The 27,194-nt window shown below is 45.7% G+C and overlaps 1 protein-coding gene across 2 annotated transcripts in view; it reads left to right on the top strand.

The window, feature by feature from the left end:
- Positions 1-27,194, top strand: part of ZNF821 (zinc finger protein 821) — a 232,290-nt gene that overhangs the window by 98,418 nt on the left and 106,678 nt on the right. For both annotated transcript variants that reach the window (XM_033943375.1, XM_033943374.1), the window contains exons 5-6: positions 18,963-19,088; positions 20,730-20,860. In XM_033943375.1, coding sequence (XP_033799266.1) covers positions 18,963-19,088; positions 20,730-20,860 — 257 coding nt within the window. The remainder of the gene's footprint in view (positions 1-18,962; positions 19,089-20,729; positions 20,861-27,194) is intronic.

Genomic DNA, 27,194 nt, shown 5'->3' with positions numbered 1-27,194 from the left:
AGGAGAAAGAATGTGAAACTTTTTGGTTTAGCTGAAAATTTAGAAGGGGGTAATGCGATTCAGTTTTTAGAGAACATGTTGCCCAAACTGTTACAGTTAAATTTCAAACACCCCATTGAAATAGAGCGTGCACATCAAATACCAGAGCTGATAATCAAGGGAGGCCAAGACCTTTGATTTTTAAATTATTAAGATATCAACAGGCGGTTGATATTTTAAAGGCAGCAAAAAGTGACAAGAACTTGAACTAGAAAGGGTCAAAAATTTGGTTTTTACCAGATTTTGCCAAAAACACAGCAAACATAAGAAAACAATTCTTGGAAATGAGACCTAAGTTAAAAGAAAAAGGATACAAGTATGGTCTTTACTATCCAGCTAAAATGAGAATTTCTAGTGGAGATAAATCTATATTTTTTTAGTGAGCCTGAGAAACTAAAAGACTTCCTATCAAAAGCAGAACCTATGTCTTTTTAGGTCACTATGGACATATTAATAATATATGATCAGACTCTTATTTGTTTTGTCTTCAAAGAAAATTCCAAAAATGACTGAATGATATGGACATAGTAATGAGAAGAAGGATACAGTACCAAAGTGACTAATTATATGTGCAGCTATGGATGAGTTGGAAATCGCATTAAAAAAGTATTTAAATTTATATATGGCAGAAATAAAATGAGACTGAAATGACAGGATCTGAAGAAGCGAAAACTTGAGGAGAGAATAAATAGAATATACTTTATTGAAAGATACAGGAAAAAAAAAAGTTTACAAAAGAAAATGGAAATTGAAAGAAGAAATCAACAAGATCAGATTAAATATAGTTCTGTATTTGAATAAAATATTTATAGGCTATAATATACAGTGTAATATGGCCTATATTCAGCTACAGAGATCTGAAAAAGAAGTGAAAGTGGAAATTTTATCTTGATGGGAGGATATGATTAGCCTTTCAGCGTAAGAACAGATGGACAACATCTTTAAGAAATAGAAAAGGTTCTTGTTTCAAAGTTCCAGGACTTATAGATCTTCAGAGGAAAGTGCAATTAAAAAATGGAAAACACTCTGGAAGTTTAAAGAAAAATTTTGAACTCGTATGATAGTCTGGCAGACAAATTTGGTGTTCAATTTATTGAATTTACATTGTAAATGAAAAACTGTATTTTTTGGGATGATTCTTAACAATTTCTTAATGCTGTTTGGGAGTGTATTAGAGTTTAAGGATTTTACTGGTGCTTTCTAAGGCAATATATGAATTATTTTGTTGATGAAATACTGCAAGATTGTATAGATTGTATATGAGTGTGAAAAGTAATGCATAAGACATTGTTTCAATATTGATATTATATATATGATGAATAATATATACATAAGGTATGATTAAAAGAATGGGATACTGTTAAGACTTTTTTAGAAATAAGTTGGTATATATGATATGGTGACAGAATGAAATGGAATATAGTATAAAATTTAATTGAATACAATATAGAATTGAATATAGAATTGAATTTATATACCTTAGGATATTTTAAGGAAAGTATTGGGAAGAAATTTTATTTGGCACATATAAATAAGAATGATATATTCCTAGAAGTATAAAATATTATTTTAGAAATGATAAAAATATATATTAATTTTAATATGGTATTAACTAATACTTATTCATAAATATATTAATTACTGAAGAATTTTAAGGAGAAAGTAAAATTTTAGTTATTTGAATATGATAGCTATTATTATATTGTTTATAGAGGTATCAATTAATAATAAAAAAAAAAAGAAAGGAAAAATTTAAGTCTTTGACTAGAAATATTAATTCACAGTAACATGATAATTTAATATGTTAGATGAGTAAAGTATATATTTAATTGTTTAATGAACAGGTATATGTGAAGGAGTGAGGGTTGCCCAGGGGGGAGGCTTGGGGTTACTATTCCAATGTGTCTTCTTAGGCAGTCATTATCTAGGGGGGGATTGGGAGGGAAAAGGGTTGGGTTTCTAGGTTGGGGAGGTATGATTATGATAAAGATCATTAAATATTTAGGTTTGCAGAAGGGGGGAATATTATAGGGAGTAATGAATGTGCTAGAAGGGGAATGATTTCAGTGTTTAGATCTGGAAATAGAGAACTTGATGTCTATGTTTATGATGAAAAATATTTTATTGATTGTCTGATATTATTTATGTATTATATGTTTATTCCTCATGACGTCTTTTAAAGTTTTCTCTATAAATGTAAATGGCCTTAATCATATGATCAAAAGGAAAAAAGTATTGTCATTTTAAAAAAACCAGAATGTGGGTGTTTATTACTTGCAAGAGACTCACCTTAAATATGATTGAGTCGCAGAAACTAGAAGGGGGGTGGGTGAAAAATGTTTTTTTGCTCCAGCTACAGGTAAAAAAGCAGGGATAGCAATTCTCATAAATAAAAAATGTATGGGCACCTTTAAGTTAGTAAACTCAGACCCACATGGTAGATGGGTGCATGTAGATATGAACATGGGAAATAATGCCCTGACGTTTTTTAATATATATGCCCCTAATTCAAATCAGCAAGAATTCTGTAAAACTATACAGAAATTATTATTACCACTGGATACTTCTAATTTAATAGTGGCTGGAGATTTCAGTGCTGTGATGGATCCTTTAATGGATAAAAAACCAAGTAAAAGTAAAAAATCTTTAGGATTAGATAACATAAGAACATAAGCAATGCCTCTGCTGGGTCAGACCTGAGGTCCATCGCGCCCAGCAGTCCGCTCACGCGGCGGCCCAACAGGTCCAGGACCTGTGTAGTAAACCTCTATCTATACCCTTCTATCCCCTTTTCCAGCAGGAAATTGTCCAATCCTTTCTTAAACCCCGAAACTGTTCCCTGCCCTATAACGTCCTCTGGAAGCGCGTTCCAGGTGTCGACCACACGTTGGGTAAAGAAGAACTTCCTAGCATTCGTTTTGAATCTGTCCCCTTTCAACTTTTCCGAATGCCCTCTTGTTTTTTTATTTTCTGAAAGTTTGAAGAATCTGTCCCTCTCTACTCTCTCTATGCCTTTCATGATCTTGTAAGTCTCTATCATATCCCCTCTAAGTCTCCTCTTCTCCAGGGAAAAGAGACCCAGGTTCTCCAATCTCTCAGCGTATGAAAGGTTTTCCATCCCCTTAATCAGTCGTGTCGCTCTCCTCTGAACTCTCTCGAGTAATAATCTGGTTCAATCTTGTGATTTAAAAGATATTTGTCGTATTCTTCATTTTAATGATCAGGAATTTTCATTTTGTTCACAGGTTCATAAATTTTTTCAAGAATTGATTATATTTTTATTCCAACTCATAAAGTTCAACATGTGATCAAAGCGTCTATTGATCCAATTATTATATCAGATCATGCAGGAATATGGATTGAAATACAATTAGATCAACCAGAAAATAGTAGACCTCTATGGAGATTTGATAATGCATTGCTTGTGGATGACAAATTTTTGACGGATTTTAAAATACAAATTAATGAATTTTTTCGATTTAATTTATCAGAGGATATATCCAGGGAAAATTTATGGGATGCCTTTAAGGCCACTATGAGAGGTTTTATTATTTCATATTCTGCTTTTATCAGGAAGCAACTTAAAAAACAATTTTTAGACTTAGAAAAAGAAATTAAATTATTAGAATCTAAATTGATAAATAAATGGGAACAAGATACACTACAAGCTCTTTTAAAGGCGAAAGGTAAATATAATGAATTAGCTTCAAAAATGATTAGGAAAGATTTGCTTTCCAAACAAACAATGTATTATGGAAATTCTAATAAGGCGGGAAGATTATTGGCAAACTATCTCAAAGCAAAGAAAAGAAGAAATAATATTAATGCAATAAAAGATGATAAAGGAATTATAAATAATCAGATTGGACAAATATTAAAGCAGTTTCTAAATTTTTATAAAGACCTGTATTCTTCTGAGCCTTATGTTGAGAGGGAAAAGGATGGTTTAGATTTTTTAAATTTAATTGTTGGACCAAAGGTTCCTGAACATATAAAACCAAGTTTAGATGAGCCTATATCTCTAAAAGAGTTAGAAACAGCGCTGAAATCTCTTAGAGTTGGATCCGCTCAAGGTGGTGATGGTTTTACGGTAGAATTCTATAAATCATTTCAAAATGTCCTTTCACCTCATTTATTAAATTTATATCAGTCACAACTTAATAATGGTTATATTAAAGGTACTATGGCTGAATCAGTAGTAATAGATTTGCCTAAGCCAAATAGAGACCCCACTTTGGTTTCGAACTACAGGCCTATTTCTTTAATAAATGTGGATGGTAAACTTTTGGCTAAAATCTTGGCTTTGCGATTGGCTAAGGCTCTCCTTCATATTATAGATATGCATCAAACTGGTTTCGTAGCTAAAAGACATTCCTCTAATAACTCTAGATTAGCGTTCCATATGTTAAATTTGTCCAAAAACTTGGATGACCCGGCTTTTGCTGGTTCGCTAGATGCAGAGAAAGCTTTTGACAGAGTTGAATGGAGCTTTATGTATCAAGCTTTAGATTGGTTTGGTATAGGTTCTGGATTCATACAAATGATTAAAACGTTGTATAGCTTCCCTGTTGCAAGATTAAATATTAATAATACATTTAGTGAGCATTTTCAATTGCAAAGGGGAGTTAGGCAAGGTTGTCCTTTATCTCCTTTGCTGTTTGATATTGTATTAGAACCCTTATTGTTAGCCATTCAACAAGCAAAGGGGATACAGGGTATTCCTTATTCTGATATGGAATATAAGATCTCAGCATATGCAGATGATATTCTGCTTTATTTGAAGAATCCAGAGACCACCATTCCATGTTTGTTGGAATTGATTGATATATTTAGTAAATTTTCAGGTTATAAAATTAATTGGAGTAAATCAGAAATTTTACCTTTAAATGTTTATTGTTTGAAAGGATTATTTGATTCTTTCCATTCATATGGAAAGAGGATGGTTTTAAATATTTAGGTATCCAAATTAAAAATACAATTGATGACACAGTAAAAGAAAATGAAAAATATGTATTAAAAAGAGTTACGGAGTTATGTGAGCAATGGAATCATAAGAACATAAGAAGTTGCCTCCACTGGGTCAGACCAGAAGTCCATCGCGCCCAGCGGTCCGCTCCCGCGGCGGCCCATCAGGTCTATGACCTGTGAAGTGGTTCCTGACCATTTTTATAACCTACCTCTGCTTCTTTCTGTACCCCTCAATCCCCTTATCCTTTAGGAACCTATCTAAACCTTCCTTGAACCCTGTACTGTGCTCTGGCCTATCACAACCTCTGGAAGTGCGTTCCATGTGTCCACCACTCTCTGGATAAAAAAGAACTTCCTAGCATTTGTTCTAAACCTGTCCCCTTTCAATTTCTCCGAGTGACTCCTAGTACTTGTGGTTCCCCACAGTCTGAAGAATCTGTCCCTGTCTACTTTCTCTATGCCCTTCAGGATTTTGAAGGTTCCTATCATGTCTCCTCTAAGTCTCCTCTTCTCTAGGGAGAACAGCCCCAGCATTTTCAACCTGTCAGCGTATGAAAAGTTTTCCATACCTTTTATCAGTTTAGTCGCTCTTCTCTGGACCCCCTCAAGTACTGCCATGTCCTTCTTGAGGTATGGCAACCAGTACTGGACACAGTACTCCAGGTGCGGGTGCACTATTGCACGATACAGCGGCATGATGACTTCCTTCGTCCTGGTTGTGATACCCTTTTTAATGATACCCAACATTATCCCAGGACAAGCAGGCATGATATTCTCACATGTGGGTGACGTCATCTACGGAGCCCCAGCGCGGACAGCTTTTCAAGCAAACTTGATTGAAGTTTCAAGTTTGCTACACTGCACCACGCATGTGCATGCCTTCTTGCCCACTAGAGGGCGCATACCACCTCGTGGTCCTCAGTTCAGTTTTTTCCGCGGAGCCAGAAGCCCTGTGGAATTTGAGCTCTGCTATTTTGCCTTCTGTCGCCACGTCCGGTGTATTTTAATCGGTCGTGGTACTCGATTTATCTTTTCTTTTGTTTTGTACTTCTTTTAATCAAAAAAAAAAAAAAAGAAATTTTTCTCTCCGTTAGGCTCCGGGGGTTCCCGTGAGCCGCGACCCGGCCTCCTTTTTCGGTCGGTTCGGTTTTCATGTCCCGTCCCTTGACGGGTTTCAAGAAGTGCACCCGGTGTGAGCGGTTACTTTCCATCACTGACCCACACCGGTGGTGCTTGCTCTGCCTTGGACCTGAGCATCCGACGGACTCCTGCGATCGGTGCTCCACCTTTCAGGCCAGAGCGCTCCGTCGACGCCGTGCCAGGATGGCGGAGCTCTTCGCGGTCGACTCCGCGCCGGGGAAGGCCTCGACGTCGGCCTCGGCTTCGGCCCCGGCCTTGACCTCGGCCTCGGGATCCTCGGCTTCGCCGCGTCCCTCGACATCGAAGCCTACGCCTCCGATGAAACCTGCCTCGGGTAAGTCCTCTCTTCCATCCCCGACTCCAGGGTCAACAAAGAAGCCATCTTCGGGCTCCTCGACGGCGGGTGGGTCGTCCTCGGCCCCGCCAAGAACTACGGCCACTAATGCCCCGAGGGAATACTCGAGACCGAGGTCGCCCTCCAGGGAGCATCCCCCGGCCTCGGACCTGCCTACCATGGTGGGGATCCCGGCGTTCCAAGATTTGCTCCGAGCATTGATTGCCACGGAGCTGTCTGGAGCCCTCGAGCACTTGCAGCAGGCTTCGGCCTCGACAGCTTCGGCCTCGAGGGCCCCGGCCTCGGCGGCCTTGGTCTCGACTCCCTCGGTCTCGGGTACCGGGACGGCACCGACCTCGGCCCCAACCTTACCCTCGACCTCGGCCTCGGGGGCCCCACCGGAGAGTAGCGTCCAGCCCCATGACAAGGTGCGCAGGGTGAGGCGGATCTCCTCCTCCTCTTCCTCGAGGTCCTCCCGGGGCTCTTCGCCCTCGGGCCGGCCTCGGACGAGGCGTCGGCCTCGGAAGCCTAAGCGTTCGCGAGGCTCTCCTCGACGACGTGGTCGCTCCTCGCCGCTCGGGGGCGAGGCCTTGCGGGTTTCGGAGCTCCGCCTCGATAACCCGAGGCTTCTCCGTTCCCCCGCGAGAGGGGGTTCGCGTGACTCCTCGCCGAAGAGGAGGGGGCGTGTCTCGGTCCCTCGGACACCTGGGACCTCTCCCAGAGGTTCTTCGAAACGGAGACGTTCCCCGACCCCCTCGAGGCCATTGGATTTGGCCTCTTGGGACTCAGGGTCCGGTAGGGAACCACGATATTCCCACGAGGCTTCCCCCTTCTGTTCGGCAGAGAGGTCGAGAACCCCCTCACCGCCCGCCAGACCGTCCTCCTTCTCCAGCTTCGTGCAGGACATGGCACGTGCCTTGGGTCTGGACCTCATGGCTGGATCTCAATACACAAAAGAGTTCCTCGAGGAGCAGGACCTTCCCACTCCCCCGAGGGAAACCCCTCGGCTGCCCTTGAATAAGGTCCTTCATCAGACCTTGCTTAAGAACCTGACTTCACCTCTTACAGTCACTGCGGTTCCGTCCAAGATGGAGTCCAAGTATAGGACGATACCACCCAAGGGATTCGAGAAGGCTCAACTCTCCCACCAGTCTTTACTGGTCGAGTCTGCGCTCAAAAAGACGCAACCCTCCCGAGTTTCTGCGGTGGTCCCGCCCGGCAGGGAGGGTCGGACCCTTGACAAGTTTGGTCGTCGCCTCTATGCGAATTCCTTCATGGCAACCAGGGTTTTAAATTATGCCTTTACCTTCTCATCCTATCTGCGTGGCATGGTAAAGGATCTGCCCCAGTATCGCGAAGCCTTGCCGGACTCCCGCAAGGAAGGGTTTGACAGGTTTATGTCCAACCTGTCTCAATTGCGCCTGTACCTTTTTCATGCTGTGTACGATGCGTTTGAGCTGGTATCGAGGGTGTTGGCTTTTGCGGTAGCTATACGCCGATTGGCATGGCTACGCACCCTCGATATGGACCCGAACCTGCAGGAACGCCTTGCGGACTTACCTTGCGTGGGGTCCGAATTATTTGATGAATCCCTGGAGGCGGCGACCAAACGGTTGTCGGAACAGGAGCGCTCGTTGGCCTCCTTGGTCCGTCCGAAACCTCGGGCCACGCCGCAGAAATCCTTCCGGCCTCCCCCGAGGCGGTACCCTCAGAAGTCGTCCCCGGCTTTTTCTAGGCCCCCGCCTCGGCGCCCACCTCAACAGGGAAGAGGGGGACAAACCAAACCTCCGGCGCAGGATCCTTCCAAGCCAGCGCCGTCCTTTTGACGGGCTAGGCGGATGGGGCCGGCCCCCCTCCGCGATCGCGCCGGACCCCCTTCCCATAGAGGGTCGACTCCGGTCCTTTTACGCGGCTTGGACCGAGATAACATCCGACGCTTGGGTGCTCCGGACCGTCTCCGAGGGCTATTCTCTCAACTTCTGGTCTGCGCCGCCGGAACAGTCACCGGGGGCTTGCCCATACAATCGGACCCAGCTCCCCATCCTCATGGCTGAGGCCAGGGCCTTGTTGAGGCTTCGGGCGGTGGAACCTGTACCCCCCGATCAGCGGGGGCAGGGGTTTTACTCCCGTTACTTTTTGGTCCCAAAAAAGACCGGGGACTTGCGCCCCATTCTAGACCTCAGAAAGCTCAACAAGTTCCTGGTCCGGGAGAAGTTCAGGATGTTGTCACTTCCGGTATTGTATCCTCTCTTGGAGGAAGGGGACTGGATGTGCTCCCTGGACCTGAAGGAAGCGTACACCCATGTTCCAGTGCATCCCACCTTCCGCAAATTCTTACGGTTCCAGGTGGGCGAGCTACACCTGCAGTACAGGGTCCTCCCCTTCGGCCTGGCTTCGTCCCCTCGTGTCTTCACGAAGTGTATGGTGGTAGTCGCTGCAGCCCTGAGGTCTCGGGGGCTTTAGGTCTTCCCATACCTGGACGATTGGCTGATCAAGGCCCCGACCAGGGAGGGGGTTATCTCAGCGACCCTACAGTCTATCGCCTTCCTTCAGCGACTAGGGTTCAAAGTGAACTTTCCCAAGTCACAGTTGTGCCCGACCCAATCGCTTCAGTTTATAGGCGCAGTGCTGGACACTGTTCGCCTACGTTCATTCCTCCCTCCTCCTCGTTTGGAGGCTTTGGTTCGGTTGGGCCGTCTGATTTCTCAGCTACCTGTAGTGTCGGCTCAGCGCATGATGATGCTTCTGGGCCACATGGCGTCTACGGTCCACGTCACTCCGTTCGCCAGACTGCACCTGAGAATTCCTCAGTGGACTCTGGCCTCTCAGTGGCGCCAGGAGTGCGATCCTGTCTCTTGTTGCATAACGGTGACTCCTTCTTTGAGACGTTCGCTCCGTTGGTGGACCGACTCTTCGAATCTTTCCGGGGGTTTGCTCTTTCTCGTCCCTCCACATCGCAAAGTTCTGACCACGGACTCCTTGGAGTACGCGTGGGGGCCCACCTCGACGGTCTGCGGACCCAGGGCCTGTGGTCGGGGGAGGACCGACGCTGTCACATCAATGTGTTGGAGCTTCGCGCCATCTTTCTGGCGGCTCGAGCATTCGGCCACCTGCTCCGCAATCAGGTAGTCCTCGTGCGAACGGACAACCAGGTGGCCATGTATTATGTGAACAAGCAAGGTGGGACGGGCTCTTGGTCCCTCTGCCGGGAAGCTCTGCGCCTTTGGGAATGGGCGATCTCCCAGAACATCTTCCTACAGGCGGTCTATATCCAGGGGGAACAGAACTGCTTGGCAGACAAACTCAGTCGGCTTCTCCAGCCGCACGAGTGGTCACTCAACTCCAGAGTCCTGCGCGAGGTCTTCGACCGATGGGGGACTCCACAAGTGGATCTGTTTGCCTCGCAAACTACCCCTGTATTGTTCTCGGATGTACTCCCTGGACCGTCTAGAAGCGGACGCCTTTCTTCTCGACTGGGGAGGGAGGTTCCTTTATGCGTTTCCTCCTTTTCCCCTGATCTTGAGGACGTTGGTTCGTCTCAAATCATCCAGAGCCACTATGATTCTCATTGCGCCTCGGTGGCCTCGTCAACACTGGTTCTCCCTGCTTCTTCAACTCAGTGTCAGGGAGCCTCTGCTTCTGCCTGTGTTTCCCTCTCTGCTATCTCAGAGTCGGGGTTCGCTGTTACATCCCAACCTGCAGTCGTTACACCTGACCGCTTGGTTCCTCTCCCCTTGACTTCGGTCCCAGTTTCTCAGTCGGTGAGGGAAGTTTTGGAAGCCTCGCGCAAGGTCTCGACCAGGCTTTGCTACTTCCAGAAATGGACCAGGTTTTCCTCCTGGTGTTCCTCGCGTCATCTGGATCCGGATTCGGTCCCGGTGTCTTCGGTACTGGACTATTTGTTACATTTGTCTAATTCCGGCCTGAAGACGACATCTGTTCAGGTACATCTCAGTGCCATTTCTGCTTTCCATCGGCACTTGGACGGACGTTCTCTTTCGCTTCATCCTCTGCTGACGCGTTTCATGAAGGGTCTTATCAATGTTTGTCTCCCTCTGAAGCCTCCTCCCGTCGTTTGGGATTTGAATGTTGTCTTAGCTCAACTGATGAAACCTCCCTTTGAGCCTATCGACAAGTCTCTCCTGAAATTTCTTACTTGGAAGGTGGTATTTCTGATTGCCCTCACATCTGCTCGACGGATTAGTGAGCTGCAAGCTTTGGTTGCGGACCCGCCTTTTACTGTGTTTCATCATGACAAGGTGGTTCTCCGCACCCATCCTAAATTTTTACCTAAAGTTGTTTCTGATTTCCACCTCAATCAGTCCATTGTCCTTCCTGTGTTCTTTCCTAAGCCCCACTCCCATCCTGGCGAGACGGCGCTCCACACGCTTGACTGTAAGAGGGCGTTGGCATTTTATCTCCAACGTACCAGGTCTCAACGGAAGGTTCCTCAACTGTTTTTGTCCTTTGATCCTAATCGTTTAGGACACCCTATTTCCAAGCGCACCTTGTCCAACTGGTTGGCTGCTTGTATTTCTTTTTGCTACGCTCAGGCTGATCTTAAGCTCCCGGGTCGAGTCACGGGGCATAAGGTCCGGGCGATGGCAGTTTCGGTTGCTTTCCTCCGATCTACTCCTATGGAGGACATATGTAAAGCTGCCACTTGGTCTTCGGTTCATACGTTCACCTCCCACTATTGTCTGGACACTTTGTCCAGAAACGACGGCCGGTTTGGCCAGTCGGTGTTACGTAATCTGTTTTCCTAAATTGCCATCCTCCCACCTGCCCTTTTTTGGTTGGCTTAGAGGTCACCCACATGTGAGAATATCATGCCTGCTTGTCCTGGGATAAAGCACAGTTACTTACCGTAACAGGTGTTATCCAGGGACAGCAGGCATATATTCTCACAACCCGCCCTCCTCCCCGGGGATGGCTTCTTTGCTAGTTATGGAACTGAGGACCACGAGGTGGGATGCGCCCTCTAGTGGGCAAGAAGGCATGCACATGCGTGGTGCAGTGTAGCAAACTTGAAACTTCAATCAAGTTTGCTTGAAAAGCTGTCCGCGCTGGGGCTCCTTAGATGACGTCACCCACATGTGAGAATATATGCCTGCTGTCCCTGGATAACACCTGTTACGGTAAGTAACTGTGCTTTCTGTTCGCTTTCTTTGAGGCTATCGCACACTGTGCCGATGCTTTCAATATTGTGTCCACCATCACCCCCAGGTCTCTTTCAAGGTTGCTCACCCCTAGCAATGAACCCCCATTTTGTAGCTGAACATTGGGTTCTTTTTCCCTACATGCATGACCTTGCATTTCTCTATGTTAAAACTCATTTGCCACTTTTTTTGCCCACTCTTCCAGTCTCGTTAGGTCCCTTTGTAGGTCTTCACAGTCTTCCGTGGTTCTAACCCTGCCGTAGAATTTGGTGTCATCAGCAAATTTAATAACCTCATGTTTCGTCCCCGTCTCCAGGTCGTTAATAAATATATTGAACAGAAGCGGTCCCAGCACCGATCCCTGTGGAACTCCGCTCGTGACCCATTGCCAGTCTGAGTAATGGCCCTTTACTCCAACCCTCTGTTTCCTGCCTGCCAGCCAGTGTTTGATCCATCAGTGGACATCCCCTTGCACCCCGTGGTTCCACAGCTTCTTGAGTAGTCGTTCGTGAGGTACCTTGGGTCATTAGGGCATAGACAGGGGGTGGGTAAGCAGAGTGGGCAGACTTGATGGGCTATAGCCCTTTTCTGCCGTCATCTTCTATGTTTCTATGTTTACCTTGTCAAAGGCTTTTTGGAAGTCAAGGTAAATGATGTCTATGGATTCCCCTTTATCCATCTGGCTGTTTATTCCCTCAAAGAAGTACAGTAGGTTCATGAGGCACGACCTTCCCTTGCAGAAGCCGTGCTGGCTCGCCTTTAGTTGACCATTGTTTTCTATGTGTTCGCAGATTGTGTGCTTAACCAGTGCTTCCATCATCTTTCCTGGGACCGAGGTCAAGCTCACCGGCCTGTAGTTTCCCGGGTCACCCCTTGATCCCTTCTTAAAGATGGGCGTGACGTTTGCTATTTTCCAGTCCTCTGGGATCTCCCCAGTTTTTAAAGATAGGTTACATATTTGGCGAAGTATTTCCGCTATTTCGTTTCTCAGTTCTTTTAGTACCCTTGGGTGGATGCCGTCTGGACCAGGTGATTTGTCGCTCTTCAATCTGTCTACCTGTCAGAGGACATCCTCTCGGCTTACCTCTAGTTGGACCAGCTTTTCATCATGGTCTCCGTTTATGATCTCCTCGGATTCTGGGATATTGGATGTGTCCTCTCTCGTGAAGACTGACGAGAAGAACTTGTTTAACCTGTCAGCTATCTCTTTTTCCTCCTTTACCACTCCCTTCCTGTCTCCATCGTCCAATGGTCCCACTTCCTCCTTGGCTGGTTGTTTCCCCTTCACATACCTGAAGAATGGTTTAAAGTTTCTTGCTTCCCCCGCCAGTCTCTCCTCATATTCTCTTTTTGCTTTTCTAACCACTCGGTGACAATCTTTTTGTTGCCTTTTGTGCTCCTTCTGGTTGTCCTTTGTTTGGTCCTTTTTGAATTTTCTGAAAGATATTTTCTTGTCCCTTATCGCCTTTTTCACTGCATTTGTTATCCACGCCGGGTTTTTTGTTCGATTCTTTTTGCACCCTTTCCTAAATCTGGGGACGTACAGGTTTTGTGCTTCGTGCACCGTGCTCTTGAGTAGGGCCCAGGCTTCCTTTACGGTCTCCATCTTCCCTGAGCTGTTGCTGAGCTTCTTTCCCACCATTTTCCTCATGGCCTCGTAATTTCCTTTTCTGAAATTGAGTGCTGTCGTTGTGGTTCTTTTCACTTTTGATGTTCTTATTTTTAGCTTGCACTGGATCATGTTGTGATCGCTGTTTCCTAGTGGCGCTAGTACTACCACCTCCTTTGCGGGTCCCCCTAGCCCGTTGAGGATTAGGTCAAGAGTGGCATCTCCTCGTGTTGGTTCCGTGACCAGCTGTTCCATGAAACAGTCCCTCACTGCTTCCAGGAATTTTGTTTCTCTCGTGCAATTTGAGTGTCCAATGCTCCAGTCTATTCCAGGGTAGTTGAAATCCCCCATTACCACCACACTTCCGCTTTTCAGCCTCCAGGTCCTGGTCGTTTGCTTCCGGTTGTCCTGGTGGGCGATAGTACAGTCCCAATTTTATGTCTGCTCCATTTCCTCCTGTCAGCTTAACCCATAGTGATTCCAAGCCGTCCGCCCTTACTGTTGTTTCCATCCTGGTTGAAGGGATGGAGTCCTTTATATATAGCGCTATTCCTCCACCCTTCTTGTGTGTCCTGTCCTTCCTATAGAGTTTGTACCCTGGTAGGACCACATCCCATTTGTTGTCTTCGGACCACCATGTTTCTGTGACTCCAATTATGTCTAGGTCCTCCTTACTGGCTATAAATTCTAGCTCTCCCATTTTGGTTCTTAGGCTCCTAGCATTTGTGTATAGGCAAATTAATTCCCGGCTGTTAACCTTCTCTGTTGTTTTCCCTCATGGTTTGGTGCTCCTGCCGACCCCTTCATGGGCTGCCAGTCCCCGAGCCTCGTTCCGTTCATCCTCCTCCTGTGGTGTGTCTGTTTCGTCCTCATCCCCCTCCTGCGGTGTACCTATCTCATCCTCTACCTGCATCCCCATTTCTGGATGTCCCTCTGGCTCCGGCTGTTTCCTCCTTTTCCCGCTCTTTAGCTTCATTAGTTCCCTGGGCCCCTGCATTGCATGGGGTTTTTTTTTTTCAAAAAATGAACACTCAGTCTCGAGCCCTCTACCGCCTTTTCCTGGTTCAGCATCCTTGTTTGATACTGTAGTCCGATGTGTCGATGTCAGATCGACTATCGGCTTTCCCCTTGTCCTCAGTTTAAAGCCATGTCTATGCCGGTCTGGATGTTACGTGCCAGCATCCTCGTCTCAGCCGTGCTCAGGTGCAGTCTGTCCCTCCTGTAAAGCTTGTTTTTCCCCTGGAAGGTTGTCCAGTTCCGTACAAAGTGAAAACCCTCCTCTTCGCACCATCTCCTCAGCCAACCGTTTATTGCTTGCAGCTCGGTCTGCCTCCTTGCATCCGCCCTCGGTACTGGCAGGATCTCTGAGAAGGCTATCTTCCTTGTCCTCAGCTTCAGTCTCCTCCCCAGGATCTTAAACTGCTAGGTCAGTGTAGTCCTGTTGTAGTTCCTTCTGCTGACGTCGTTGGTTCCAACGTGGATTATCACTGCTGTCTCCTCCATCTCAGCTCCTTTCAGGATTCTCTTGATTCTGTCGGAGATGTCCTTTGTCCTCGCCCCTGGGAGACATGTCATTAGTCGGTCTTCTCTGCCTCCTGCTATGTGACTGTCCACCTCTCTCAGGATTGAGTCTCCCACCACGATTGCAGATTTCCCTTTTCTCAGCTTCCTCTTGGGTCTCAGGTCTGTATCAGTGACTCGATCCTCCAATCCATCCTCCTGGTTCTGATGGGTCTCTGCCTGCTCAGTTCCCCCGGAAGGTCCTTCCCCCCTGGCGTCTGGTGGGTTCTGTCCTCCATCTGTTGGTTCCCTTCTGAATTGCTGGTGATCCTGTGCCTCTACCATTTTGCAGGCCTCTTCGATGAATCTCTCGAGCTCTCTAACCTGCTCATTGATGTGGCTCTCTCTGGTGGTATCCTCAGCTGCCTCAGTTGCCCACGGTTCCTCTACGGTGCGGAGTCCCTCCAGCTCCTGGACCTTGACCTGCAGTCTCCCGACCTCCTTCTTTAAGCTATCCAGTTCCTGACATCGACTGCATATGTACGCCTGTCTCCCGGAGGGGAGGTAGTCATACATATAACACTCGATGCAGTATACTGGGAAGCTTCGCTGGGCTTCTGCTGCCTCCATTTCTCTTTTCTCGTACCTAAAGTTCCTTGGTGTGTTGGAGTGTACCCGGCGTGTAGCTAGCTGCTGCTGGTGTCCTCTCTCTCTCTGCCTGCTGCTGGTGTCCTCTCTTTCTCTGCCTGCTGCTGGTGTCCTCTCTGTCTCTCCCTGCTGGTGTCCTCTCTCTCTCTCTGTTGCTGGTGTCCTCTCTCTCCGCTGGTGTCCTCACACTCTCTTTGCTGGTGTCTTCTCTCTCTCTCTCTGCTGCTGGTGTCCTCTCTGTCTCTCTCTCTCTGCTAGTGTCCTCTCTCTCTGCCTGCTGCTGGTGTCCTCTCTGTCTCTCTCTGCCTGCTGCTGGTGTCCTCTCTGTCTCTCTCTCTCTGCTGGTGTCCTCTCTGTTACTCTCTCTGCTGCTGGTGTCCTCTCTGTCTCTCTCTCTGCGCTGGTGTCCTTTCTCTCTATCTGCCTGCTGCTGGTGTCCTCTCTGTCTCTCTTTCTCTGCTGGTGTCCTCTCTCTCTCTCTCTCTCTCTCTCTCTGCTGCTGGTGTCCTCTCTGTCTCTCTTTCTCTGCTGGTGTCGGGGGTAGGTGGAGCTATCTCTCGCCTCTTCCCTGACTCTGTTCTGCCTGTTCCGCCTCTGCTCCTCTCTTCTCCGTGATCTCTCTGCACCCCACTCTGCTTTTACTGCTTCCTCCTCTTTGCTTTCACCTCCGATCTGCTCTCACTGCTCCTCCGCTGCCATGTGCTCGGCTCAGCCCTCCCAACCTCCTGCTGCAAGCTGCCGGTCAACTGCCTCGTGGCTCTCCTCAACTTCCCCCAGCGATCTCCGAGCCGTTGGCTCCTTCCCTTTTAAGGGGGGAGCTCGGCTTCGGGAGTTGGTGACATCGGAGGGGTGGGCGGAGCTAACTCTCGCCTCTGCCCCTCTCTATCTCCTGCCTGCCTTGTTCTCCGTTGCCCTCTCGGTCCTGCTCCCGGCTTTCCGCTCCTGCTCCTGCCTCTCTCTGTTGCCGGTCAGCCGCCTCGTGGCTCTCCTCAACTTCCCCCAGCGATCCTCTACATCTTTCTTGGTGGGGGAGAGTTCAAACTATTAAAATGATGATTTTGCCTGTGGTTTGTTACCAAATGAGTATGATACCAATTTTCTTTCAAGGGTCCTTTTACAAAAAGCTTAATGGTATTCTTACGAAATTTCTTTGGCTTGGCAAAATGCCTAGAATTGCTTTAGTATCTTTGCAAAAACTAATTGAGGAGGGCGGGGTAAATTTTCCAAATTTTTATAGGTACCATCAAGCCTATATTTTACGTCAGGGTTTGTATTGGATCCTCCCTGAACTCATAGATAATGCACCAGATTGGTTATATTTGGAATGGCGCCTCATGTTTCCTTTGAATTTAGTTCATTTACCAAGTATTAAGATGCCTAGGAGATATAAAGATTATATAATTTTAATGGATACATGGAAAACACTGAGGTATATAAGTAACTTAACACCTATCCCAATTAATAAATCAACTAATCATTCCTTATGGATAAACTCCAAGATTAAAATCGGCAGAGCCCAAGTCCTTTGGAAGAATTGGATCATTGCAGGTATTCGAACTCTGAAAGATGTTATTTCAGATGGTAAACTGCTTGACTTTTCACAACTGCAACATAGATTTGGTCTTAATAAATCACTAAGTTTTAAATGATTGCAGTTGAAGCAGGCTATTCAGGTGGGGTTCCCTGAATGGAAAAATTTAGATAATCAATATAGTCTGGAGTTCCTGTGCTTCCAAGCAGACTTCCTAGGACATCAAGCCGCATTGTGGTATAAATTATTATCTGGATACTTGAATAAAAAACCAAAGTGTGGTCTAAGAGACATCTGGAGCATTGAGATTAAGCATCAGATTTCTGCATCTCAATGGCCACAAATTTGGTCTTGGAGGATGAGATCTACAGTGTCAGCATCTATGAGACAAACTTGGTTCTTTTTGTTGCATAGAGTGTTTTGGACCCCTGTTAGATTACAAAAGTTGGATAGTTCCAAGACTAATAAATGCTGGCATTGTAATCTGGAACCAGGGACATTAGATCATCTTCTTTATTATTGTCCCTTCATTAAGTCATTTTGGGATTCAATTTAGACTCAAGTAAATTCTTTATTGGAAAACCATGTAGCGATCTCATATGATACTGTTTTATTTGGAATGACTATGAGGAAAAAGAGTCAAATTTCATCACACAACAACAAACTTTTATTAGTTATGACAGGGGTAGCCATTCAACATAATACCAACAATTGGAAAAATCATAATAATCTTAATTCTACATTCTGGTGGAATTCGTTGTGCCATATTTTTAAGATGGAAAGAGCAATTGCAGTACAAAAAGGGACATATAATAAATTTATAAAGATATGGGGGCCATTGGAGAAATATTGTGATGAATAGACATTGTTCTTTTCTGTTCCTTTTCTTTTATTTCTTTAGAATTATCTAGCACATTCAAGGGGGGAGGGTGGATTTGGGATATAATTAAATATGAGATGTTTATATGATTGTTGTATAATATTGCATATAATACTTAAATGGAACATGGGATGAAGGGAGGGAGGGTGGGATATTTATAAAAAAAAATTATAGTTCATATATTAGTCAATTATAGTGCTATATTGTAATCATCATTATAATTCATTTTTATGCACTTGTTGTTTGATTTGAAAATGAATAAAAAAATTTAAAAAAAATAAACCTCTATACCATTTGAAAGAGGGCGAATATCTAATTATTCACTTCTAGAATGAGATACTTCTTATATTTAATAAAAATATTCCAGCACAAATGTCAAACCTTAAAAAAAGGAAGTCATATTGAGCATTAGAAAATAATCACTAATAATAAAACCCTAAGCGCTCATGCGCATTCCTACCTACGTGATCCATGATCTGTAGCTTTGTGGCTTCGCATGCAAGGTAGAAGAAGTCAGCGGTGGTTTCTTCTTCACATACGGAGGCGGTGACCACGGAGGCGACTCCCGCCCTCACTCCATCTAACACAGCGGTCTCAAACTCGTGGCCCCCCAGCTACTGTTCTGCGGCCCGCAGTCTGGCCGGCTCCGTTACAGTCGCTTGCCAAAGTTATTTTTAAGTTCAAAGCTGCCGCCGCGGTTCCTTTCATGAGCTGCACCTGCATTAGAAGCCTATCAGACATCACGTCAGAGAGAAGGCTTCCGACGCAGGTGCAGATCGTGAGAGGAGGGGGTGATATGAAGGTGTCAGATTAATTCTAAATTTCAGTGTTTTGCTTTCATTTTAATGGAATAATACATGGTCTCATAAGAACATAAAAATTGCCGCTGCTGGGTCAGACCAGTGGTCCATCATGCCCAACAGCCTGCTCACACGGCGGCCTTCTGGTTTAAGACCAGCGCCCTAACCAAGACTATCCCTATCAGCCTACGTCCTTGCTCAGCAGGAACTTGTCTAACTTTGTCTTGAATCCCTGGAGGGTGTTTTCTCCTATGACAGACTCCAGAAGATTGTTCCGGTTTTCTACCACTCTCTGGGTGAAGAAGAACTTCCTATGTAGCTAAAATATGGCATGACATTTGTCCTTTCTTCTAGGGGAGCAGGTGATTGCAGGACTTGAGGAGCAGGCTCGTCAAGCAATGATGAAAACTGAATTCTCAAGACAGTTTGCTCAAGAGCACCCATCACCACAGCAGCCAGCAGATCAGGATATCAGCAGCAGTAAGTCAGAAGCTACTAAAGAACTCCTTTGAGAATTATGTTCCTAAATTGGCTTCTTTGAAAATTTTCTAATACATAAAAAAAAAAATAACTCAAAATTGGAAGGACTATACCAAATTAAATTATACATTCTGGTGGAACTCTGTCTGTCATATATACAAAATGGAAAAAGTAATAGCGTTACAACAAGGGAATCTTCATAATTTTAAGAAAATATGGCAACCATTGACTAATTATTCTACTGATCAGATTTCTTAGCACATTGGTAGTAGATATATAGGATTGGGGAGGGATTTGTATAATTTTTGGAAATAAGAATTGAAAAAAGGGGAGGGATTTATTATTTATGATATGATGTATTGATTGTAATTACAAATGTTATGTAATAATTAATTATATTATATGTGAATTAATTGCTGTAAGAATGGAAAATTAATTTTAAAAAAATTAAAAAAAAAAAAAAAAGAAAATTTTCTAGAGTTGACTGCCTAAATTTATACTCAGAATTTCTCTGAACTCTTAAATTAGGATCACAAATAATGGGTGACAACGGGTGGGTTTAGTGTGGGGGGGAAAACAGGACTTTTTTTTACAAAGCTGCAGCAACGGCTGCTGCTGCAGTAATCGCTCTGACACTCATAGAGATTTAATGGGCATCGGAACATTTGCCACATGGCAGCCACTGCTGTGGCTTTGTAAAAGGGGGGTTAGAGTTTAGCAACCATTTTCAGGATTATTCTCATAAATCTAGACAAATAAATGGTACATTTAAATTTATAAACATAACTTTTAAACTTCTAAATTACAATGAATTTTAAGCTGTAAACTTAAACTCCTAAGTTTGGCTAAAAATAGGCACTAATTTAGAAACAGCAGTAGAAATATAGTAGCTCAGGTTTTTTGAATACCAGGCCTATAGATTAGATTTCTAAGTCATAACACTTCCTGTCCAGCCTATTGAACCAAAGTGCTGCATAAAAAATGTGGTGAGATAGTTGCATTGATACCAAATGGTTATTTCATGCTCCGACCCAATCTTCCAGTAGGTAGTTGTCTAGGGGTGCCAAGCTAAAATAAAAGCTTATTTTTCTCCTTCCTAGTAGCATTTTTTTCTAAGTGACATTATCTTGTTAACCTTGTCTTCTTAAAGGTGCAGGGGCTCATGGCCTGATGGCATTAAAGACATTAAAATAGAATGTTGTCAAGGGGATGAGTGTGACAGGACACATTATGGTACATCTTTTGAGGGAATCTGCTACGTTTCTCCCCCTTCTTCCTCCATGCTGCTCTTATATTGAAAGGAACCCCCTGTTGCTCTTTCATAAGAATATAAAAATAGCAATAGTGGGACAGACCAATGGTCCATCTAGCCCTGTATTCTGCTTTCCAGCAGTGGCCAACGTTGGTCACAAGTACCTGGCAGAAACCTAAATAGTACCAAAATTCCAAGCAGTGGCTTCCTCCATGTCTATCTAAGGTGAAGGCAGCTGCATTGCACCCTCAGCCACAGCAGTTCAAATTATCGAAAAGGCTATTAACAATAATTTTACAGACAGCCCAGGTATAGCCTTGATTTAATAGTTGATACCTGAATCTATGAACAGGAGATGTTCACATGAATGATGAGTGTGTTTATTCCAGGTGACAGTGAAATAGATGAAGAGACTACTTTGGATGAAATCTCTTCTCCAGCATCAGAGGAGGATGGGACACTTGTGAAAGTGAAGAAAGAGCCTGAAATTGCATCAGCAGGTCGATGTGAGGAGCAGGAGGTGAGTCTACCTTTGTCATCTCTATTAAATTTTAAAACATCTGTGCCAAACAAATCATAGCAACAAGGAACACAACTACATTATAATCCACAAAATTCCATTATATTTTAGCACTAATAACCCATGCTACTTATACCACACACACAATTCTTCATATCAGATGTAGAGACTAGAGCAGTGGCATATCACAAAACTGAAAATTAAAAATCAGGAAGAATCAAACCCTATCTAAAAGCCATAAAAAAGATGTGTGAGAATTTTTTATTTCTTTTGAAACAGTACAGTACTCCTCTGAAATTCACGGGGGTTCCAAATTTCAAAAAACTGTGAATACGGTTTTTAGGCAGGGGAGACAAGAGAGGGCAGGAGAGGGCAGCCGGAGCGCCGGCGAGTGAAGGAAATCACTCATTGTATGCTCCGACCGCCTCTTCCTTTACTAAAGTCGGGCCTCACCAATCAGGAGCTGCTTTGACACGCAGCTCCTGATTGGTAAGGCCCGACTTTAGTACAGGAACATGAACTCGCAGGCCTTGAGCATGCGCAGATGCTCAAGGCCCAGCAGAAGAGGAGGCTGATTTTAGGGCACCGGCACCAAGCACAGGACATGCCGGTGCTGGTGCCCAGATGACAGTATGAAGTGTCGGGGGGGTTCCCAATTGTGGCGGGGGGTGCCCAATCGCGGCGGGGGGGTGCCCAATTGCATCACGGGGGTGCCGGATCACGTCGGGGGGGGTGCCCGATCGCGGCCGGGGGGCTGCCGCATTGCGGGGGGGAGGGTGCTGGATCGCAGGGGGGCCTTCGGGGGGAGCAATGCCAGTTCTCTTGGGGGGGGGAACATAAGAAATGCCTGCATCGGATCAGACCTGGGGTCCATCTAGTCCGGCGATCTGCACATGCGGAGGCTCAGCCAGGCACACCCTGGCGAATACAATGGTCACTCGTATTCGCCAGGGTGTGCCTAGCTGAGCCTCCGCGTGTGCGGATCGCCGGACTAGATGGACCCCAGGTCAGATCCGGTGCAGGCATTTCTTTTTTTTTTTATATATATAAATTTTTATTGAAAAATTTTCAATATATTGTACAATAATAGCAAAACCACAAGAAACAAGTAATATCAGATACAAGTACAATACAGGTAATACAGTAGTAAAAGCAATAAAACCACAACCCAAAATCAAAACCATTCAGCCTCATCTAGTTTTTTCCATCCCTTCCCCCCCTCCTGCCCATGATCCCCATCCCAGAGTACCCCACAGTCCCCCACCTCCTCCCCATTCACGTAGCAGACAACAGAGCAACCAATACTAGTAGTTCCCTCAGAGTGTGTCCAGCAGATTTTCCAACTTGCTCCAAGTGTGGAAGTAAGTGATATAGGTATGGCGCCTCTTGGCCACTGCTATCTCCATCCTCCCCAAAGATAACAACCGGTTAACCCAAGTAGTATGAGAGTGGGCCTTTGCATTTTTCCAATGGTTGGCAATGAGGCATTTAGCAGCCGCCAACCCCCAACGAATAAATTTAGTTTGCCAGGTATGCTCCCTGGTATTATACAATCCTAGAAGGCAGCTTAAAGGAGAAAGCACCACACATTCACCCAAACACTCAGATAAAGTACCAATCACCGCTTTCCAAAAGGATGTGAGAACCCCACATTCCCACCAGATATGTAAAAAGGACCCCACATGGGAACCACATCTCCAGCATTGATCAGATGCTCCAGGAAACATTCTGTGCAGGGGGTCCGGGGTATAATACCACCTCGTGAGAACCTTATAAGCGTTTTCCTGAACCAAAGCACAGGAAGAAGCTTTATATACCTCCCTACATATTGCCTCCCAATCTTTAGCTGTCAACTGGGAGCCTAAGTCCCTTTCCCATTGCAGACGAAACGAGTACCGGTAAGTAGTAGGTAAATATCCCCTTCTATATTGATACAGCACAGATAATGATTTAGGAACTTTCTGAAGTAACAACCATAAATTTTCCAGTGTTTCCCTCTCGAGCGGCAATCCAGAGTCCCAACCCTGAGCGTGCATAAAATGTCTAATTTGGAAATATGCGAAACAATCTCCATCTGGTAAGTCATATTTCTGTTGGATTACTTTAAAAGAAACAATCCCAGTCATCCCAATTAAATCTCTAAATACTTGAATCCCCTTTTGAGACCATCGATGAAAAACCCCATTATCACGACCTGCGGGGAATAGAGGTTCAGTTTTGATATTAGCCAGGAAAGATACCAAAGCCCCCCCTCCCAAGTTAGTACGCGCCTGATTCCATACCCTTGCCAAATGTTGTACGAAGGGGTTTGATATGCTCTGTATCCATGAACGCTGCGGGCCAGAAGTCCACAGCCTATATTTCAAGGGCTCCAAACCACTAAATCTCTGTTCCAACTGAACCCCACTTTTGTGGTCCCCCATATCCCAATCCAACACTAACTTCAGCTGTGCCGCTTGATAATACCACACCAGATTAGGTAACCCTCTACCTCCCTCTTCCCGAGGAGCCCACAACAGGGATTGGGAAAGTCGTGGGGATTTACGATGCCAAATAAAATTGCGAATTTCTCTGCTTAATCTCCTCAGTTCCCCTAAAGGAACCGATATAGGCAAAGTCTGAAACAGGAACAAAAATCTAGGAAGTACATTCATTTTAATGATCGCTATCCTACCCCACCAAGACAGCCATAGGCCATTCTAGCGCTGTAAGTCAGCCCTTATACATCTATAAATAGGCAAATAATTTTTCTCATATATCCTCCCAAGATCCGAGGGAATAAAGATGCCCAAGTATTTAATCCCATGGCTAGCCCATTTAAAGGGAAAAGTACCCTTTAACCCATCCACCTCCCCCTGCGTCAAGGTCATATTCAAAATTTCCGTCTTAGCCAAGTTTATTTTAAACCCAGAGAACTGTCCGTAGGTGTCAAATAATTGTAATAAATGGGGTATAGAGTTCTCAGGTTGTCCCACATATTGTAGAATATCATCCGCAAACATCGCTATTCGATGATCCACCCCTCCACTGACAACCCCAACTAGCGATGGGTGATGTCTAATGGCCAAAGCAAGGGGTTCAAGGTACACTGCAAATAATAATGGAGAGAGGGGACATCCCTGCCGAGTTCCCCGAAAGATGGGGAAAAAATCAGTATAAGATTGATTAATCCGCAAGCATGCCCGCGGAGCAGCATACAGAGCCCGAACCCAATCTCTGAACGGGCCCCCTAGTCCCATCCTATCCATGACATCCCATAAAACCCCCCAGAGAACCCAATCGAATGCCTTCTCGGCATCAACCGAGATCAGAACCGCCTTGTCCCGACCAGTGCCTATCTCCCAAATTAAATTAAGTGTTCTCCTAATATTATCGCTCACCTGTCTCCATTGTATGAACCCCGCTTGGTCTTGATGGATCAGGGACGGCAATACCTTCCCCAAACGTTGGGCTAGGACCTTAGCCAAAATTTTTGCATCTAAGTTCAACAACGATATGGGCCGATAAGACCCACATAATAAAGGATCTCTACCCGGTTTGGGTAATATAACCACCCCAGCCTCACCCATCGTAGGTGGCAACATACCGCCAGTAGAGATTCCATTAGCTACCCGGACCAAAAGAGGCCCCAAGTGCCCCGAGAACTGTTTATAATAACGACTAGTATACCCATCTAACCCTGGTGATTTACCGTTCTTCAACCCCCCAATCACCCCCAAGATCTCAGAGAGTTGTATCGGTTCCCTTAAATACTCCTGATCCGACTCTGCCAGCCTAGGTATCTGCAGCGAGTCCAGAAATCCAGTCTGCACTCCAGCATCTAGTGGCCCCGGGTGTCCATAAAGCCCAGAGTAGAAGTCCCGGAACTCACGTTGGATAGCAGAGTCCGTGACTTGTAGGTTCCCCCCTAGTTCTCCCTTAATACAAGTGATAGTCGTCTTGTTTTGTTTGATACGAATATATCTAGCCAATTGCGCACTAGCCTTATTGCTATGCTCATAAATAGTAAGACGAAATCTCTCGCGCATACGTTCTGTTTCCTCTACCTGAAGCTGGTATAATTCATCCCGGACTCTTTGCAGTTGAACCAAAGTCTGGGGATCTCTCGTGTTCTGGTGGTTCAACTCCAACTGAGTCAGTCGGGTCCGCAATTGAAGAAAGGCTCGGGCTCTCTGTTTTTTAAATCTAGCCCCCCACTTAATAAGCTCTCCCCGGACCACTGCTTTCAGGGCATCCCACAAAATAGCATCCGATACCTCCCCATTGTCATTCAACTCCAAATAATCTCTCATAGTATTTTCCACCGCAGTAACCACCTGGGGGGAACTCAGCAGGGATTCATTAAGCCTCCAATATGTACAACCCCCCGGATCTAACATGCCGGTGCAAGATAACCACACCGGTGCATGATCTGAGACATGCATCGGTTCTATCTCTGCTACTCGCAGCCCCCCTGCTTGGTTCCTATGAATCCATACCCCATCTAGTCTAGTATAAGTGTTCTGTGCATGGGAATAGAAAGTATATGATCTCTGAGCACCATGAAGCAATCTCCAGCCATCTACGAGGCCAAGCGAACCCATCAGATCGCGAAATGCAGCAGCTGACTTTCTCGTTGATCTACGCCCTCCCCCTGAATGATCTACAGCAGGGTCTGGAGGGATGTTAAAGTCTCCTCCCAGATAGACCGCCCCTTGCGTAAAAGCATGCAGAGCCCCCTTCAATTTCCGATAGTAAGCTTCTTGTCCCACATTGGGGCCATAAATATTGATAATAGTCAGAGGGCGACCCTGAAGCACACCTTTCACCGCTAGACACCTTCCCTCTCTGTCCCTATAGACATGTTCCACCTGTAATCCCAGTTCCTTGCGTGCCAGAATAGCCAATCCTCCTGCCCTTTTTGTAGTCCCCTCCCCTTGATGGGTACAGAGCATATCAAACTGTGGTCGTTGGAGCAAAGATACATCCCTAGGTCTCAGGTGCATCTCCTGCAGGAGGCATATGTCCCACTTCATACGACGGAGGTCGCGGAGGACTATACTCCTTTTGCCCGGGCTATTAAGCCCATTTACGTTCCAGGAGCCTATGATCAACTCTGGATCTTTCCCCGGGGACCGCCCAGTACCCAAGCTCCGCTGCCCGCTAAACCCCTTACAAACAGACCCCCCTCCCCCCCTCCAATTAGCTGATTCTCCAAGTTTCGAATCAGCCATATGAAGAAAATGAGTCATACTGAAAAGGCCCATAGTTAGCACCTTGTGTTGCTTTACCTCCCCATTCAATCCCCCAATTCCCCAAGCATACATATAATACACACACTCAAACAAGCACTCCATCCAAACCTGTACAGGTAACTAACCAACTTTTTCTGCATAAAGCAAGAACACATAACAAATGGAATAACCATTCCCTAGTGAGCAAGCAAACCATTTTCAACCAGCAGAACAAAATCACATTCAGCTGCAGTCCAAAGATATAGAAGTCAGAGTTCCTTCTGGAGGACCGGATCAGGTGACTGAGGTAGAGGGTTGACTATCCTCTATAGGGCTCTGGGAAACACCAGCTCTGATCTCCGGTGCTGGTCCCGATGTAGCTCGATCAGGATGTCATGCGGCATCCGACATCCAAGGTCTTTCAACGCCATCCATGCATCAGCTACATTATCTACCTTCCGGTGAGTCCCATTAATGGTGAAATGCAATCCAAAGGGAAAGAGCCACCTGTAGCGGTAGCCCTCAGCACGCAGTATTTGGGTGACTTCCCTAAACGATCTGTGTTTCTGGAGTGTAGCGAGGGCCAGATCTTGATAGACCCCCACTTTCAACCCCTGCCACACAAAATCAGGACGACGACGTGCAGCCTGTAAAACTTTTTCCTTCAATTGAAAGTCACCAAAGCAAGCTACAATGTCACGGTTGCCAGGACCTCTCACCTGCCCCAGGCTTCTGTGAGCCCTCTGTAAGTCTATCACTAGTGGAATCATCTGAGATTCATCAGCAAGGAGGGCTTTGCAAAAGTCTGACACCACTTCCCTGGCATCCTTATAGCGATCCAAGTCTGGTACTCCCTTAAAACGTAGATTATTTCGCCTGGAGCGATTCTCCAAGTCCTTAACCTGCCTTTTTAAGTCCTCCATTTGCGCCACAACTGTGTCCATAGCAGCGGATCGTTCCTCCGCCAAGACTTCCACGTGGCCTAAGCGTTCTTCAGCGACAAGGACTCTGCCGCTCAGATCTCCCACTTCCGCCCGGATCTCTCCCTGCGCGGTCTTCACATCAGACCTCAGCTCCACCATTTCTGCCTTTAGTTCTTTGAACCACGTCTCGATTTTCCC

This window comes from Geotrypetes seraphini, chromosome 4 (genome assembly GCF_902459505.1).
Source record: "Geotrypetes seraphini chromosome 4, aGeoSer1.1, whole genome shotgun sequence".
Taxonomy (NCBI): Eukaryota; Metazoa; Chordata; class Amphibia; order Gymnophiona; family Dermophiidae; genus Geotrypetes; species Geotrypetes seraphini.
Note: the sequence above shows the minus strand (reverse complement) of the source record. Positions and strands in the feature narration are given on the sequence as shown.